This window comes from Acanthopagrus latus, chromosome 22, assembly GCF_904848185.1.
Source record: "Acanthopagrus latus isolate v.2019 chromosome 22, fAcaLat1.1, whole genome shotgun sequence".
Lineage (NCBI taxonomy): Eukaryota > Metazoa > Chordata > Actinopteri > Spariformes > Sparidae > Acanthopagrus > Acanthopagrus latus.
Genome location: NC_051060.1, coordinates 8427529 through 8447500, shown reverse-complemented (window position 1 = coordinate 8447500; position 19972 = coordinate 8427529). Strand labels below are relative to the sequence as shown.

The following is a 19972-nucleotide window of genomic DNA, read 5'->3' as shown; positions in this document are numbered from 1 at the left end:
CTGCCTCTGGCATCTACATTTAGGTCACTTATGTTGCTACTACTCTGAATGCACACGTCTGACGAGCACAAAACATTGTTACAACAGTAAACACAACACAAAGAACAGAAACAGATGGAGGCAACTGTCTCCTGCGATGTAAGAACATCTAAACCTGAATACACTGGGTTAGCTGGGTTATGCTTATATGCTCCTGATTCACATCAGCAAACAAGTTCAAACTCAACATTTGCTGTATTCTTTTGTGATTCTTTGCTGTTACTATTGCCATGTGCTGCGGAAGATGTCCGCCAAGGAAATATAAACTATTGTGAGCTACTTAACAATAACAACACTTTGCAGATTTTCAGCTTAAACCTGGCATGTGGTCAAATTAATTAGCTGTAACTGAGCAGCTGTTTTGACAGATTACAGCCCATCATCATCAAAAACATCAAAAACCTTTTTTTATTTATTGCAAAGCTATGAAATGACCTCTTTGATCAACTAATTGTTTGTGTTTCTTGCCTTAGTCTTTCTTTTGGAAACACAGATTAAGGGATCATGAAGCCAAATTCAACATTCCAAGGGTGTTTTGCAAGAATACATTTTTAAAGGCTTAAAATATGAGTTCAGACAAAAGAAACCTCTTCATACAGTCACCACCACAGTATCCCGGTCTAAATTTGGCCACAGTCACAATGCATCAACCTACAGCAGATCCCAGTAAAACTGCGTATAACAGTGTAGAAATGTGACAAGTCTGCCCTGCAGGAAGAGAACCAGTGAGCAACTGAAGAGACTTGGAACAAAATAGAAACACGGAAACATGAAAAAATCATGTAGAGGAAGGGAAATTGAAAGTGGAAAATAACGAGAAATTCATCAGAGCGAAGATTAACGCACCTGCAGAGCAGAAATGTACATCCAGAATTCCAATTTTTTTCCCTCCTTTTGTTTCTTTTGTTCTCATCCCCTTGACCTTTTTCATCCCTTATTACTTCTTCAAACAGGAGTGTCATTTTTCTTCTTCCCCGCTGTCAGCACCCTTACCTCTGCTCTCAGAGACGAGTGCTATTATCTCATTATCTTATTATAGGAGCATTGGTGGACCATTTATGCAGTCTGTGACATTCAGAGAGAGCAGTGACATTCATGGAGGCACAGCTGTGTTAGTGCACTGATACGTTTGAGCTTAACAAATATCAGGATGCGAGGTAGGATGAAGCAAAACTGATTCACAAGGATTAAACGCTTTTGATGCTGAAACAACAGCTAACTGGAAAGCAGGGCGAGCGTTTGAACTTCCAGAATATTCCGAAACCTGGATCTGTCACTGTAGAACAGACTAAGAGTAAAAAAACAGAATTATTGCTATTAGTGGAAAATGGACAATGACCACATGCAACAATTACAAAAGTTAAATCCAACGTTTAGTAAAAGAAAAGAAAAAAGGACAATAAAAAAGGACAATAAAAAAGGACGATAGATGTCCTTTTTGGTATAAGGATCATGTCTTCGGTTAATTACTGAAAAAAATTAATATTTAGTTTCGTTCCTCAAGTCACTGTTGACTTCCTGTAAAAATGCCCATGAGAACAATCTTTTCCTGACTCTAATCAAGTGCTTCGGTAGCCTCAATATAACCATGAGACCATTCTTTAGTAGGTACAAACAAGTGCAACCAGGAAAATAAACAAAATACATTATTAGTAAATCTGTTGCAGATATGTTGGCATGTAACATTCTGCAAGGTTGCAGATACTCTGAAGTGCAAAAACCCAGTGTTTCCCACATGTATACTTTTACTTGGGTGAACCACCCAGGTATATTAACAGCTGCTCAAGTATATTTGGCGACCATTTTGGTATATTTTCATTTTTCTAATCTGTCCAAGAGGATGACGCTTTCAGCAGTTGATTAACTAGGAGACAAGCTGCCCACGCTCTTCCCCTCCTGAATACTGTCAATCACACATGCTCTGCAGAGAGAGAGATGCTCCCTCCTGTAAACACACTCCTCTGACATGACCTCTCCAATTTAATGGAGGCGTACTAATGCCATTGTTTTATAAAAACCTTTAAGTGCACCTAGTTGCGTGATGTCGCTGGGTTCATGGAATCACAGGTGACAAAATCCTCACCATGAGGTGTTTTTTTTTTAGGGGGCCACTTCATGAAATACTTTCTGATGAAGAAAGCAGATAACGTTGCTGGTAGAGAGGACAGGCAAGGCAAACCTGTGAGCATGCATTAAGGATGGCAACTGAAGCAACGCTATGTCATGTAGACAAACAGTTTTGGGTCTCATTCTCAGGTTGTCAAAACCCATACTGTGCAGCCCAAGCTCACCAGTCATTTCCTCATTATGTCAAGTTGAATGAGACGTACTAAATGGTAGTTTAAAAATTCAAATTTAAATGTTTTATTCTTGGGCAGCGCTTTTGAAGATAGTTGCAGTCAGAGACAGTCAGAGATAGGCAGAAACGCCAGCCTGTAAGCCTATACAAAGCTGACAGCACGACATGAATACATACTGAATTCAACTGAAGCGCTGTTAACAGCTTCGCTCTCTTGAAAGTTGACCATTTACTCTGACCTGTGATTGATCGATGTGGGTTGGATGTTCAATGGAGAATATGTATTGTACTGTGTGTTTCAGAGTATGGTATAGCCAGTGGAAAAATGCAGTGTTCAAATGGCTGAACCTGTGAATAAATGTATTTATAAAGACGGAACAAGCCTCTCTGTGGTCTGAGTCCTGTCTGAGAAAAAAACTTTTGTGAATCATTGTTCATTGATGACTTTGAACAATGAACCATTTTTACATGTTAGCACTATTTTTAAGGGCAGAAACTATAGTACAGGCACAAATACTGTGTTTTTAATGCAATGGTTTGCCTCCTTGACATGTTTTCTTTGAGAGTAGTGGAAAGATTGAGATGTTTATTTTTGATCAGATTTTGTTCTGGAAATGTACACCAAATATTTGATATTTAATTGGATAATTCCCCATTATCCAACCCAATCACCAGAACAAATATTAACCAACTACCTTTCTGCAAACAACAGATAGTTTAAAACATTTTCTATTTATCGTTTGTCACAATGCTGTGCTTATGATCTGGTTAGGTTTAGACACACAACCACTTGGTTAGGGTTAGGAAAGCATCACAGTTTGGTTTAAAATGCCTCATGACTAGAGATGGTCCAACTTCCCATAAAAAATAGTTTTGGTCACAACAGAAACCACTGGAAATGCCTGCAGGTCTATTTAAAAAACACCTGTTTTAGACGCCACAAAAATGAATGGAAATGTTTCCATTTGTCCGTACAAATATGCAGTGGTGTGACTGGTCCCCAATTTGGTAGCTCTGTTGGTCTCAAGACCTCAGGTTAAAGCTCAGCAGGTGAAAACTAAGACATAGGGATAGTTGATCATTGCTGGACTGAAAATAGGTTGTGGTTCTGTGAATTTTACTGGCTTAGGTCAGATTTATTGCTGACGAATTGGAAAACAGCATGGTCCAATGGTCCACTTTGAGTCAGGGACTTTTTCTGATTAGATTAGCTAAAAAATTAGTTTATTAAATGGATGTTCACTATCATAAAACTTTGTTAATGTTGTAGAGGAACAGCTGCAGTGAGTAATCTCAGAGAGAAGATGGGGGTGACTGTGACCCACAGTAGAACAATTGGCAGCTCTTATGCATTTGGCTGTCAGCCGGGGAGTGGTGGATGGTGGTGTTGACCTTGTCAAAATGATACCCAGGGGACATGGAGGAGGGGCTGAACCCCCTCGTGTACCTCTCCACCGCCCCTCTAATTTCCTCTCATTTACATTTAGAAGCCTTCACGTCATCCTTGATCTCTTTTTTCATTCACCATAAACACCTCTCCTCTCAAGAGGGCCTTTTGAATTGGTTCTGATATTCTCATATGAGCTTGAAATAGTCCTGACAAATCACATCTACTTCTTCCCTCTTCTCCCCTCTTATGATAGGCAGAAAGCACACTGAATCCACTTCGGCCAAAAGAATCAACAGAGCCAATCATTTAGCACCCTAAATTAATAGCACATTTGGTTAAAATGTTGCTCTGGTATTCTAAAACGCAGGAAGCGCACACCACATGAAGAGCCGAAGTGAATCAGTGGCAGATTGCAGGGCGAGATCGGTGACAGCCAAGAGCCAGTTCCTGATATAGATGATGCAGCTGCCTCCACAGTCTCCTCTGTGTGCGTCATGGTGCACTCTCACAGCTCTGTTTTAGACGTCAATATACCCATGTGTAAAAAATATTCCTATTTTTTTCGTGGTTTTAATATTTCAACAGGCCTTGTTCTATTATGTGGTGAAAAGATGACACTGATGCTCAAGAAATGTCAGAAACATTGTCAGAAAATCTGGAGCAAGCGGTGGTTAAAAAGACAACACATGGGGGTATTTCATTCTTGTCGTGAGCTGGAAAGTGATGACTGATCAGGTTTTGTAATCTTCTTTTGAGTCACTCCAGAGATAACTACAGGCTGCTGGAGAGGTTTACACCACGGATAAGGTGTCAAAATACTATTAACAGACTTAAGGACTGCATCTCACCATAGGGGCAACTGATGGTCACTTTGAGGCTTTTGGCAAGTACCAATTAGGCTAGCTCAATCAGGTGTAAAGCTGAATGGAATGGCATTTTAACAGATGTTGCGATTTGATCCACAATTAATGGCAATATGTCATCACAATTTTCATAAAACTATTCAAATCTTTATGATGTGACATTTGTTGAAGTCTGTACGGAATACTAATGACCGGAATCACCACTAACATCGGGCATGTGCGAGCTGTGTTGCTATGGATACGCACACTATTTGCTCGCTGTCTGTGTAATTGTCTGTTTGAGAGCAAGGCAAACTGACTGAACTTCATCAAACACAGACAAACAAAGATTGAACGCATCGAATCCGACCAAACATCGACACACATTGTCAAACAAACACAGACAGCCATGGCTCACCAAACAATCGTTTGTGCAAAATTCACCAAACAACCACATGAATGCTGGTTAAATATAACTAATATAGAGGACTGTAGTGTATAGCTGTATAAGAAGCCACCAGAAACAATCAATCTCCCCCCCCAGTCTAGTCAGCCAGCTGTGTTACAGTATTAGTGTTTCACATCTGGTGGAGGTCAAAACCAATCTCCTCTCCCCTTCCTCCGCTTCATCCTCTCATCCACCATCACCCAGCCACCCAATCCTCCGCTGCTCGGCTAAAAAGCCATTTAAAGGCTAATACAGCAGGATCTACCGCTACACAACAGTTTCAGTAGTCACAATATAAACAAATGATTGGTGCCATCTAACCTAACCCTGACCAAAACAAGAATCTACTAGCTGAGTTTAAGGGGAAAAAATATCCTGATCCTAAATTCTGATTCTCACAATGGCTGCAGTCACTATTTCAATAATAGAACAAAAGCAACAAAATAAGATTTCAGTGATATGACATATATATGACTTTGATGGGATTAAAGAGTAACAGCTATGTATATGTACATTTCTCTATGTCATTTAGATACAAATAGTAGTATAGAGAATATCCTTTCTTGCTGGTGTCATTCTGTCTGACTTGGTAAGAAACAATGCACAGAAGAGTGCCAAGAGTCTGCAGCCACGCTAGCTGCTCTGTTGGGCACAGCAGTGCTTTGAGCTAAATGTATCATCCCCATCCTCATGCTAACACGCTCACACTGACAAAGTTGCATGCTGATGGGAAGCAGTTATAATGTTACAGCCCAGTATCACTCCAAACCATCCAACAGAAACGCCAATCCACTGGAGGATAACGTGTCAGTGTCACGTTTTTGCCTCATCTTGGCATGAAGAATCCACACAAGTGGTAATAATAAGTGATAGATGGAACCGGTGAGGGAAGCAAAGAACATAGTACAAAGACTGACACAGGCCTTTTACGCACACAAAGTGTTGTAGTGTCTGTTTTCCCATTCCTTTTATGTGTACATCTGTGTTTCATTTGTTCATCAGCCATTGTGTATGTAGGTAAGTCTGTGTTCCTCTTTTACTCTTTTTTGCCTTGGACTGTTCTTTGCCAACCTTTTGTTTCTTACAGTTCAAAATTTGCACTTTGGACATCAGCTTTAATAAGCTAATGCTAATCAGCTAAATAATAAGCCGATAACAATATCAACCTGCCTTCCTCTGTTTCTGCTTTTGGGTCCTTTTGTGATGAAATGTGACACCATTAATTTCAGAACTACATGTCGTGACAATCCAGCCAATAGATGTCGACCAAAGTGATGACCTTCTGACCGACATCGTCATAGCTAGAGCTGGGCCACTAGAGAAACAGATTGACTTTTGTGTTTTGCAAAAGTTGCTCACAGAAAACCAATATGTATGTGGAGCACAAGTTATTCTGCATGCAGAGCTGAAAACCTCAACACTATTTAAAAAATGCTACAGGAAGCTTTTTAACCATCTGTATGTGAAACATCAATATTTATATCATATACAGTTGTGCAAAAAGGGTTAACGTAAACTTGTTTTGCTTCAGTCGTCTCCATGAGTCAGCACCTTTTATGTGCTCGTAAACATTTTAACTGCCTGTTAATTATGAACCATAAAACTCTACTAATACATCATAGTAAAGTGTGGTGTTCAAGTTCACCTTCATGTTCCTATATTTATCTATAAATCAAAAGCAAGTCCCTGCAGAGACAGAAAAAGCAACTTCAAACACTCCCACGTCTTCTCCCTATGATGAGCCCTTTCACAGTTTGCCACCCAACCAGAGCACAACACACTGCCACATCTTCTCCAGAGAAATTGATTCCTCCCCAGTCGTCTCTGATAAACCGTAACAGGGATCAGTGGATACAGCCAGAGCTGCCTGAATGAGCTCCAGGAGGAAGGAGGAAGCCTCATTTTATCACCCTTATTCTTCCTCGTGGGGGTTAGCTTCAGAGGCGAGAGCGCCCGGGCAACAAAAGTGAGGCAGAGCAAAGAGGAACAGCCCCTCTGATCAATAATTGATCAGGGCATCTTCCATATTAATAAATGCAGAGGGTAGGTATATTGCCGAGGGCATAATTGTAGTAAAACGAGTGCAGATTAGGTTTGTTGGAGATGATAAATCTATTATAGCCCATCATCGTGGGATTCTGTACATGTTTCTGTGTTCTGTGTCGTCCACTGTTACTCTACCATTAACCTAACACAGGCTCACATAGAGGCTGGCACACACGCACAAGACTCATCTACAGGCATATAATCTGCTGTTTAATTTATTGGGTTTCCTAATGAATGAGCAGCCACCAGTAACCATGGTAACGATGCTCATTGTTCCACTATAGAATGTCCACAGTCTCCTCAGAGGTCTGGCATCAGCACTCATTTTGTTACCAAAAATAGATCACAAATACTCTCTCTCTCTCACACACACATACACACACACACACACACACACACACACACACACACGCACGCACACACACACCATACACACACTGTAGTAGACTGGGCTCGCAACATTTACACACAGCCTTTTCTGCAGAATGTCTGCAGCCAGAGGAGAGGAAGTGTAGTAAAGTGTGCATTAACCTACATGCTCAAACAAGTCCAGCAGCACAGCCTTGAGTCACTCTGTGCCGTGGTGTGTGTGTGTTTGTGTGTGTGTGTGTGTGTGTGTGTGTGTGTGTGTGTGTGTGTGTGTGTGTGTGTGTGTGTGTGTTAGTGTGTGCGCTATATTCTCATGACATTGTAAGGACAGGAAATCTGTCAACACGGCCATGTTAAGGGGACTGAGCTCCCACGTGGGGGCAAAAATCCGGTCACCACAATGTTAACCATTCATTTTAGGATTAGGACCTGGTTTTAGGCTTAGTGTTAGAATTAAAAATAGACTCCACATCGTCTATCTTGTCAAAAGCATATCACATTTCTATAACATTGTCGGACTGGCAAACTATCAAAATGAATGCACCAGAACAACAGATATCACCTTTTTTCTTACAGATTACCATGATTCTGTTCTTAATACTGATTCCCATAGCTGTAAGAACTCTCTTTAGTTGCACACAGGTTTTAGATGCTGATGGAAACTAGCAGGGTCCTGTTTCTAATAAATTAGCTGTCATCGTATCAGAGCAGAGACTTGAGCTGTTGATACTGATTCATGCATTTAAGGCACTATCAGAGACATTTTCGACACTGCTGTCAGTGTCAGAGCGACCCTGGTTTATATTCTACACATACATCTTTCTCATCAAAACATGGCACCAATATTACCCACCATGAAGCTCGACTGCTGGCCATACAGTCAGAGATTCAGGTGTGTTATGCCAATAGCAGCTTGTGTAGCTTTGCGGAGCTGTCCTGCTGCAGAGATGAGTGGCCTCGCTCATGCTAAAGTCACAAAAGGCTTTTTAGCAGTACTCCCCAAGACCTAAACACACTTCAAGCACTTAAGTTATGTTTGCATTAGCTGTTTCATTCATGCTGGTCAATCACCAGATCTTTCTTTCACTGCTTTGCTACCAGCTGACTATTATCCGAGGAGCCACTGTGATATAATAGTTCATGTTATAGATATTTGCTAGAGGTATTAGTGCTACAAGCAAAAGCCTTGTTGCTGCTGGACTGAACCTCATTCGTAGATCGCTTTGGACAAAAACTTAAATGTAAATGCTTAAATTATTTGAGAGCTATATTGAAAAAAGAGCCTTTTTCACCCACTCCAACTTCAACCACTCAGGGATGAATGGTGAATTCCTTTTACACATGTCTCTGACAGTTGACCTTACTTTTGACTGTTTTTCTTCCTTTCCTTCTTCTTGAATTATTTATGCAGGAACAGTTTAAAGAAGATATTTCAATAGATAAAGCTGAACATGGATAATGATGAATTGACTGATGTCAAAATGCAATCATGTTCTGCACTGAATAAGGACGTGAAATAAATAAAAGTCCAAAACAGAATTAAGACTGAATCATTGTTAACATTTATTCAGCCAGGTGAAGAGCCTTAATATTCATAGGTTCTCAGTAGTTCCCTGAAATAAATCAACAGAACATCCTCAAAAATAGTGCCCGGCATATAGTGTGAGTGTGTCCGGGCCTGAGGTAACAACACACGAGTGAGGCTGACCTGACGTGGTCGGCGAGCTGCCATCTGGAATGAGGTTAGTCAGGCACGGCCGGTCGGCACAGTTCAGCACTCGCTCTAAATTACCTCAGTTACAGCGTCCCCGAGAGATGAAAGCTCCTATTTTTGCAATAAAACTGTCGGAATTTCATTGTAACAGGGCCTGAGGCGCTGAAATGCTGAAATCAGAAATAAAGAGGAGCATGTTTACAACTGACGCACGAGTCATTTGACAATTTTTTGACCAGCTGATGTTTATGTGCTCTCTGACCTGAGACCAAAAGCTGCCACTCTGGTTTTTATATCACAAACTGCATGAGCACATTCACTTCTGTCATGCGACCCATAAATACTACGCTTTTCCCCCGTGACGTACTGAAACAATGTGATTCTCTGATGTTGATCGATGCACAAATGCATGCCGGCTATATGTTTTGAGGATCTGGTGAACATTCCATGCTTCACACAGTATCGCTATAAATATTTCGGATCCACATGAAAGCCTCGTGAACAGAAACAAGCCACATCACAGGAAACAGCAGGCAGGCAGGACAGATCGTAACATGCTTGTCAAAATGTTTTGTCAGTCCCGACAGATGAGAAACAAGCAAGACTAGATGTTTACTGTCAATACTAAATGATGTAACATGAGAGGACGTGGGGAAACAAATTCAGATTTCAGTGTATCGTATACCAGAGGTTCACTTTGAAGCCACCGGTGAATGTAAAGGATTCCTATCTAAAGACAGCCAAAAAAAAACACAGTGAGTTCTCCGCGTTGATTCTTCATCTGCTTGCCTCACGATTGATGCCAGGATTGTGTCACAAATCTTTGCATTTCCCAGGATAAACACGAGTTAATACAAACCAGCCTTCCTGCTACACCACCTGTGCTGAGAGCAGTTAAGTTACTATACCAGAATAAATCTTAGAATCAGCCACACACCCACTGACCATCTGGATTTCTGTCTTTACTCTCACCACCACACACTTGGTGACGCCACACAAGGCTGAGTAAATACTTACATGGTAATTCCTTCTCTCCCTTTTTATTGGCTGACATCTCTGTGAACTTGCCGACAAATGTTACTAACACGCTTCACTTAACATTTAATTGTGCACATAAATTATAAAACAATGTAAGAGCGCATCAGTTGATATGAACTTATTAGACAGTTTAATGCTAGGATGATAGTACAGCTATTAGCTCAACTTCCACCACAAGATTTAAGTCGGGTAAATATTATGAGAATCATTTTAGAACCATTTTAATAATGGACTTGACATTAAAATCTTGTTACAGTGCTGGAGGCGGAGCCCCGTTCGTCCTCTGAAAGCTGCACAGTGGCACCCGACATTTGACTTCCTGGTATAAAATTACCCAGATCCTCTGCAGTCAACTTCCACCCAGCTAAGTTGAATGGAAATCAAAGTTAGTTAATTGAGTGACTCTTCTAGACGTACCCATGTTATTGGATCAAATTTATAATGCATCACGTGATGTCGTATGTACACAGTTTGGCGACTACAAAAGGTGGCTTCAAAGCCCATTGCTCTTCCTGGGGGCTGAAGCTCAGAGTGGTGGCTCTGGCCGTCACCATCTAGACAGTGTCCTACTCGGCCCAACTTACAGCTAAGACAACAATGGGCAAAGAGGTGAAGCCTTGGTCGAGCTGAAGGACGCGCTAGCTATGATTCAGTACCTACGTTTTAATCATACATGACTGTAAACCTAAATATAATTCAAAGTATGTTATATATATAAAAAATCATCCCAGTAATATGGGGACTGACGCACTTTTGGAGCCAGCCTCAAGTGGTTAATTGAAGAACTGCAGTTCTGACACTCCGGCATCAGCTTCATTTTTTTACTGCCTCACAGATTGTCACTTGATTGGGACCAACAACTGATGAACAAGTTAACTACTGCATGGGCAAGTGTTTAAATATCTGCAAACAAAACTGCAGGCAACTCACCATTTCTCATCCATGAAATCATCTAAACACTACACTGCTACTTCAAATAAGGCATTATTGATGGGAAAAATATTAACAGGATTCACCAACTAGCTTTTAGCCATCAGTTATTTCTTACCTAAAATATATTAAGAAATGGTTTCTAGTCCATGGGACATGATTTTGGTGGTGGTTAATGTCTGAACATGAGACATCTACTATGTTTCACCTTATTTGGTTAAAGATCTAAAATCGTTGCGCTCGAAATTGAAAGAAAAGAAGACACGTTACCTTCTTTTGAAAATGCCAATTTGAGCTGAATGTCGCTAATCAAGATGATCTTTAAACAATGATGCCGTATGAAGAAACCTGTCAAACTTAATAACAAACTGTTAATCCGATGCACTCACAGGAGAGAAAAATATGATTTTCAGCAGGGGACTGAGGTGCAAAAGAGGGACTAACAGTACGCAAAGCTGAATTATAACAGCAGCAGCAGCAGGTTTGTTACACTGTCTAAAGCAGCAGACAACAACAACAACAACAAGGGTTGGCTGAAAATGTTCAGAAAACTCGAGAACAAGTCCCGGCAGAACATGAAGATAAATCAGGTGACAGAAGGAAGTGTAGGGAGAGAGACATGATGGAATTTCTAAACAGCCTCCTGAATACCAAGGGAGCCATTAAAATTTTGGCGCTGTATACAAACCCCACATCATCCCTCATTCGGTAATGGCCCAATCTATGAGGTACCACACAGAAACCTGTAAGGGGCTCTTGGGTAAAGAAGGAGATAAGCTAATATCTTGGGGCGGAAAAGGGCCAATTTTTGATCAAGGCTTATCTGCTCACATACAGAAAGATACAAGCCTACACTTACTGTGAAAATGCAATTACAGGAGAGGCAGATGTGTCAAATTACATACTGTTTGATCGGCCAAGTTGAAGGTGTTTGGAGCCGAGAGAGAATGTGGATTTATAATCTTCCAGGAGGGGGACGTGAAAGATCTCTTTAAGGAAGGGAGCATTAGAGGGATGCACACTGGAGCAGTTAAAGGGCAAGAAATTAACATGTATACACTGATTTCTTTTTGCCTAATATGTTTGGATGAAAACATAATTTCTGCCAAGATGGTGGCAACATGTTTATCCAATGCAGGTGGTGCAATACTTCATAGGATTGTGGGTTAGGGTGGATGGTGTGTGTGCAGAGCAGATATTTTGCCACAGGAGACCAAAATATCCATTTAGGTTCATGTATCTCTTTGGAAACACTGTGGTTGTTTAACCCTAAGGCAACCTGAACCTTAACACTTTTTTGCAGTAGAATGATGTGCCATATGCTCTGTAACAGGTCAGTAACAGGTTATTTGATGAATCACCTTTCTGTCACCATCTATCATGGTCTTACTTAAAACCAATCAGATCATCAGTAAGAGAGCTCTACCACCAATGAATCCTGATTGTAAATCCAATCAAGCTGGTGGCTGAGACAGAAGTGGCAACATCATTCTACCAAGAAAGACCTTCATTGCTTTTGTTTGATTTGTTTTTTTTTCAGTGAAATATGCTCTCCAGTTCTGATATAACTGATGCATTGGCAGCTTCTATGCTAACCTCCTGAGGAGCAAGATACTGTATCTCTCTGGTCATCGCAACTAAACCAGGGCTGTAGTTGCCAGTAGTTCCTCATCAGACACTGACTGGTTCAACATCTGTGTGTTTGGCCTCAAGCCTATAACTTGAACTTCTCGCAGCATCATCATCCCAGGCATCATTACGATTCTCCTCAAATATGTCCTCTGTTGTGATTTAGTCATGTACAGTTTAAATCTAACGCCTGGAACAATCCTTTAAACCTAAAGCTGTGTTCAAATCACCAAAACGAAATCAGTGTAAAGCAGCTGCCTCACTCATATTCATAAGAAAAACAACATGAAATGGTAGATAGGAGATAGCAGGTTAATAAGCATCACATGGTTGAACATTAGATCCAGTCCAGCATCCCACCCTGCAGGGCCGTGAGTTAACTGTCTTGACATATGCTGTAGCTCTAACAACAGAGGATTCTGTCTTTGGGGGATTTCACAGCATTTTCACAGAACATTTTCTAAAAGACACTTGTTCTAGAGTTTTCTTTTTCTCACTGACACAAGCATTAATTATCAGCTCCACCACTACCCGTCACAAATGCTTCGGCACAAATGTTAATGTGACAAAAGTCCAATCTGTCCCATTTAAAATCTAAAACGATCTTGTGATGACGCTGCAAACACTGAAAGACACTCAGCACGAGAACCGGCAACTCTGCATTTGTGGTTTTTAATATTTAACTCAGAGCTAGCTGCTGGACGGAGGTAGGTCACACATATACACGCACACACACACACACACACACACACAAACACACACACACACACACACACACACTGAAATGCTCATGTGGACGTATGTGTGTGTATGTGTGTCAGCTGCTTTAAATAGACAGTGTGTTTTCTGCTTGACTGATCTGAGGAAACTGGATCAGTGTGTCTTCCTCTGCATCCCCCCAGCAAAAGTTTGTCCGCTTCACTTATGCATATGTATGCCTTCCAAATGTGTGTGTGTGTGTGTGTGTGTTGCTCTGAATGTGTAGCAGTTTTATAGTTACCCCCCCGGGCTCCATCATGATGTACTTAATGTTTGATTTACAGTAACTACAATAATGATCCAAATGTCTTCCCTTGATATCTCTCTGCGGATTCTCAAATATCGGATTTGTAAAGCATATAACGCACTCACACATTCACAAACGCATACTCAGAAATTCACAAAATGCTGCAGAGGAAATGACTAATCATAAATATTAATACTATCTTACACTCCTACAGCTTGTTCACTCCCCAAGGAATTTGATTGACAATCGATGATTAAACCACATGAGACATGTTGTTACTCACAGTCTACACCTCCAGGTTACACACAGACCTTAACATCCTTTGCTGAATCATCACTTTCATGCCTCAGTTGGTACAAAATCTTGTATATTAATGCATAAGCAGCAAATGAATGAATATTATTTACATCTATAGAACAACATTTGTGGCTTTTCTTGGCCTGGGATGGTCTCCAAACCCCAACGGTGGTGAATTATTGATTAGAAAGCACAGTCCAGACTATGGCTGCGCAAATAATCGAAATACAGTCAAAATCAGACTACAGTGGAACAAGGATTCAACCTGTTCAGTACAGCTTTCACAAAACACCCCATGTCTGGTTATTCCTGAGTTTTGTAGCATTAGAAGACAACAACAAAATCACCTGAATAAATGTTGGCTTTGTACATTTCTACAAACCACAGATATGATGAAACTCAACATTTCTTGGTGATTAAAAAAACATTCTCTTAGGTTGAGAAAAAGGTACCATTTTGGCTTAAAATACTTGGTTTTGATGCCGCAAGCACAGCTGGAAAATGTCCAGACAGTCATTAAGCCTACAGCTTTGAAACAATAGTGAACAGCAGTCTACCACTTAGTAGCCTTTTCACTGAAAATATCAAGTTATGTTGCCACCAACCTGGCTGGTAAATGTGCCAACTTAAATTACTGGTTTCACTGTAACAAACCTGGCTAGAAAATGTCTTGATGGTCGCTAAAACTACCAGTTGAAACGGGATGTGAAAAGCGGTCTATCGTTTAGCAACCGTCTCATTTAGAAAATGTCTTGTTATGTTGTCACAAACCTGACGGGCGATTTTCCCAAAGATCACTAAAATCACTGGATGAAATGGGACAGTGGTCTCGCACTTTGCAGCCATCTTGTCAGCACTGGCCTCTTGTTTGGCAGCAATCTCATTAAAAATATCCTGATTCATTGCCAGAAACTCACTAAAATTACTGATTGAAACGAGGAGATAAAAGCGGTCTCTCGCCTGGTAACCATCTCATTGAAAATATCCAGTTTTGTTGCTTCAAACCAGGCGGAAAAAAAATCCCGAGGGTCATTAAAATGACTAATTGAACGGGATATGAACAGTGGTCTCTCAGTTGGCAGCCATCTCACGGGCAGTAATCTCTGGCTTGGCAGCCCTCTTAATTTAAAAATATCCAGTTTTGTTGCTACGAACACAGCTGGTTAGAGAACTGATTACTGGTTAAACAGGACCTTCCAGCATCATTGCCTTCCCCACCTGATAAGAAAGTCAGCTCATACACACACATACTGCAGAAATGTTGATATGATTCGCAGGAAACGTACAAATTTAACATATCCGTGGTTTGCAGAAATGTACAAATGTACACCAGAAGCCTTTTTATTCTGGTGTTCGGCCTGGAGGACATAAAGGACAATGACAAAAACAGGTTGAACAGGACAGGAAGTGAGTGCAACCCTCCATGATAAAAACCACCTCTGCAGTACTGACTTCAAAGAGTGACACTTCAAAAACTCAACAGTCATTTCAAAGACACACATGACGCTCGGAGCCTGTTCAAGTGCAGACCGAGCGAGAGGAAGACAGCCAGTCATCGATCTCTGTCTACGTGAAGGACACCATATTAACTAAGTGGCAGCCATCTCTTATTCATACGCTGCTCATTATTTATCAACGCCCTCTCACTCCTGTACTCTGATGGGATTTTCACGGTCCATTTATGGGACAGGGGGGTCGAGGGGAGCGATGGTGGAAGGGCGAGAGGAGAGGGGGTAGAATGAGGGGGGAGGAGAGGGTGTAAATAAGAGACAGAGAGGTAAAGGCGTGCAGACATGCAGAGAAGGTGAATGATGAGTCTGAGGGACGCCGAAGTGAGAGGCCGAAACCATGTGACAGATTAATGATGAATGGAGAGACTGGAGGCGCCCAATCACACAAAAAACCAAGAGACAGACAGAGAGATTAGTTCCAATGACCCACTTAGCAAGAGACAAAAATGGCTTTTAATTTACACATAGGAAGTCTGGTGTGATCATCATGATGGTGATGGCCTTGTAAAATGTTGCATTAAACACAGGAAGTGTTCTGATTAAATAATGGGCTTGTATGGCTGTTGTATGACTATTAATAGTATTAATAATGTGGCTTTAAACCCTCTTGCTTCCTGCCCTTGGGGTCTTTTTTGCACCATAATCTTATAATTAACATGTTAATTATAATGTTAAACACCCCCCCGTAGAATCCCGTGTTTTGTCAGAAAAAAAAAAAGGATGTAAAAAAATTGGGCAACCTCCATTTTTCAAATTTCAACTGCACGGCCAGGTCGACTGTAACCTAAACTTGAACTGACCCCAACACTGGAGCGGACTTTTAAATTAATGAAAGAGTCATTAAAAAATGAATACAACCATAAATCAATTTAATCATCCTTTAATGAAGTGGGTGGCTGATTCTTTTTTTTTTGGCAGAGAGAGGGCGAGAGACAGGAAGAGATGAGGTTGGATGGAAAAGCAAGGAGCAGAGTTGAGCCAAATTCTGTCCCAGAAGACTGTGCAGAATGAATGATTTCCTTTATTTTTATGTCATGAATGCAACTGCTCCACATTCACAGATGCCAGATCCAGAGCGCTGTATGTATGTGTTCAAATTCCAACAATGTGAATAGTGTTTGCAACCAGATTTTCAGACCCCTGTTTCCAAAATGTTAGTGTGTAAAATGACATCAGCACACTGAAACACACATATATACAGTATACCACTAGAATCTTATTGTCGATTCATCAACTCCAGATCAGCCTTAAATGTTATCAGGGTAAAGCTAACTTCAACAACTTAATATACTGTTGGATATTGAAATCTGAGAAATACATGTAACAGAGTAAAAAGAACAATATTTCTCTCTTAACTGTAAAGTCACATTAAATGGAAATACTCAAGTAAACACATCGATGCTCTTTAAACATGTCCTAACCATATTTGTTCAAACTTGAGTAAAAGCTTGGATTTAATTCTTACTCTTAATCCTGAGGTACTCCACCACACTCCTCCTCCTCCTCCTCCTCTTCCTCCTCTTCCTCCTCCTCCTACACCACCGTCACTACTCACACCACACATACAAAGATGTGGGCCAGTAATACATGAAAGAGCAACAGAACTGTGTGTGACCTGTTCAGGAGATGACTCATGTTGCACTCACAAACACACACAAGCAAACACACTGAGGCTTTATGCCTACAGCGATTATTCTATCAAGTGTGAATCAGTCAGGGCGCTCTAATTGACGATTCAGCCCAAACTACACACAGGATTTAAAGGGGTTCTTTTTCCCTATATAGTGACATTTCAATCTTGTAATGTAGCATATTCTCCCTATATGGTAATATCACTTGAAATATGACACATTTTTAATAACCGAGGCAAATATGACCACAGAATGCATTTGATGAGGATGATGAGGAAGGATTTGTGGGGTAATGGCTAGTGACCAATACACATTACCATCGTGATGTGACAACAGTTTGAAATGGCTAAAAAGCTGTGACTGACAGAAGCTATTGAATGCAGAGAGTGTGTGTGTGTGTGTGTGAGAGAGAGAGAGAGAGAGAGAGAGAGAGAGAGAGAGAGAGAGAGAGGATTCAATAGTAGCCTAATTGTTGATCACCATCTACTTACTAGGCATTTAAAAGGCATGTAGTCCTTTAGGGATCAGTGTGTGTGTGTGTGTGTGTGTGTGTGTGTGTGTGTGTGTGTGTGTGTGTGTGTGTGTGTGTGTGTGTGTGTGTCCGCTCACCTTGTGTTGTTTCCACATCACGGCCAGCGGTTTGACGTCGTGTTTGTTGTGTTTCCCCTCCTCCAGACACTTCATGCACACGGGAGCCTTGCAGCTGTAGCAGTACATGCTGAAGTTTTCCGCCTCGTGATCCAGGCAGGTCGCGGGTTTCCGCGCGGTGGCGGGCGGCTGCTGACCGCCGCCCCCACCCCCGCTTGCCGCACCGCCTCCCGCCGCCGCCGGGTTCCGCGGCGGTACCAGACGGTGCTTGGCGAGCGGACCGCGGGACGGGTGGCACCGCTGCTGGCAGGCGTTACAGTAGTAAACGTCGCACTGCTCGCACATCACCGCCGCGTCCACCGGGTTGCGGTCGCACAGCTGGCACTTCACCGCGGAGGAGGAGGAGGCGCCGGCAGCGGCGCGGTTCTGCTGGTACCGCGCCACTATGGCCTCCAGCAGCCGGTTCCGAGGGAAACCCCGGAGCCCCCGCTCGTCCAGGGAGACGCTCCTGTGACACAGCGGGCAGGTGAGGGAGCAGTGACGGTGGTGGTTGGCCGGCGGGAACACCCGCACCCCGTTCGGACTCTTGAGCTGACACGGTGTGTAGGAGCCGTACCCGCTGTCCGTCTCGCTGTACAGACTCATCTTGTCCATGTCCAGGTAGTCGTAGTCAGAGCTGCCCGACGCCCGGCTCTGCACCGGGGTCTCTCCGTCCGGGGTCTGGACGGTGATGTTCCGGGCACACGCCAGGCAGACATTGTGTGAGCACGGCAGCAGGATGGGGTCCTTGAAGAGGGACCCGCAAACGGGGCATTTTAACTCTTCCTCCATCGCTCCCGTCTGTGTCGGTGGACCGGCGGCGGAGAGAAGCAGCTTCAACGACGCTCCAGCACCGACTGACGCGGACAGCTCCCGGAGACGAGCTGCGCATGCGCAGAGAGGGGCGGAGAGAGGGGCTTGTGGTTGAGTTGATGGATCGAGTTAATTTGCTCTCAGATATCTGACCACAGACCAGGAGAGCTCTGAGACCTTCAGCCTATGGTCACTCTGTAGCTCTGAGGATTCATTTTTAATCAAGTGAAAGAATTCATGGACAGATTGTTTCTGCCTAAACAAACCAAATACACTTTTAAACAAACTTAAAGGACAGCACAATTTCATACTGTTATATGTGGTGGACCCTGCCACCCTTATAGCTTCAAACAGTGTCCTGGGACCTCATTTTCTTCTGAGAACAGCTTATTTGTTCAGTTATGGAGAAATACATATTTCTAGGTTTGTGTTATTATCTCATAAGAACTAGATAAGAGAGCAAATAGTACAATTTTAATGTATTGTACAAAACTTCTCAGTGCCCCTTTTAACTGCTTAATTGTACCACCTATAAATTCTGTTTTCCATCATTAAGGTGTCCAGCGTGAATTTAATCCATGGTCTAACACACCCTAACAAACTTACGCAGGAATATCCCTTTAACACCTTCTAGATTTTGGTCATAAAATAAAAAAAAAATTGCCTAATCTATGTTGGTAAAAGAAAAGTGTTTCCACCAGCTGTCGCCCTTCAGGCTGCTTCAGTCGACAGACAGGCCATGGCGGTTGATCTCTATGTCAACATTAATGGTGGTCATGACGATAATGAGACTCGTTTATTTTGACTGCCTGATCCCCCTGCATTTGTTCCGCCTGTCAGTGTGAGACACGTGATCAAAACTGGAACAAACACACAAACAAAGCTCAAACCCTCAGCACGGACTGATGAAGACGTCAGAGGTTAAGAGCCTCGATCCTGCCTGGACAGGGAGGGCAGGTGCTCGGATTCCACTGAGATTTGTCAGTTCGATCCTGTCCCCGTTGTGTTGTGTGACATTTGCTCTCGGTGTTAGCTAAACATTTAATTGAGCAGACAGCTGCCGTGACTGAATTCCCTCAGGGCGCAGCGTTAATCCCACCCACAGGGACAGCCTCTCCATTCATTAGCCCTGTTAGCCTCCCATCATACCTACTCACACAACTTCCTCCGATTATTGTCATTGCCTGAACTGACCTTTAACCACAATCTGAGGTTCTTCCTCTTGTTTGAAACATCTTTGAGGACATTGTACTCATAAAAAATGAAAGGCGGGGCTGTAAATCATTCCGAGACAGCTCAGTGTGAGATGAGAGCTTAATTGAATTGCCAGTTTGACAGTAATG

At 42.2% G+C, this 19972-nt stretch overlaps 1 protein-coding gene across 4 annotated transcripts in view; it reads right to left on the bottom strand.

The window, feature by feature from the left end:
• Positions 1–19079, bottom strand: part of LOC119012294 (E3 ubiquitin-protein ligase TRIM9) — a 57328-nt gene extending 38249 nt beyond the window's left edge. The window contains exon 1 of one of the 4 annotated variants that reach the window (XM_037085956.1): positions 17799–19079. In XM_037085956.1, the coding sequence (XP_036941851.1) occupies positions 17799–18608 (810 nt within the window). In that variant the 5' untranslated portion in view covers positions 18609–19079. The remainder of the gene's footprint in view (positions 1–17798) is intronic. The other 3 variants (XM_037085959.1, XM_037085957.1, XM_037085960.1) reach the window with 3 other exon arrangements.
• Positions 19080–19972: the final 893 nt, after the last annotated feature.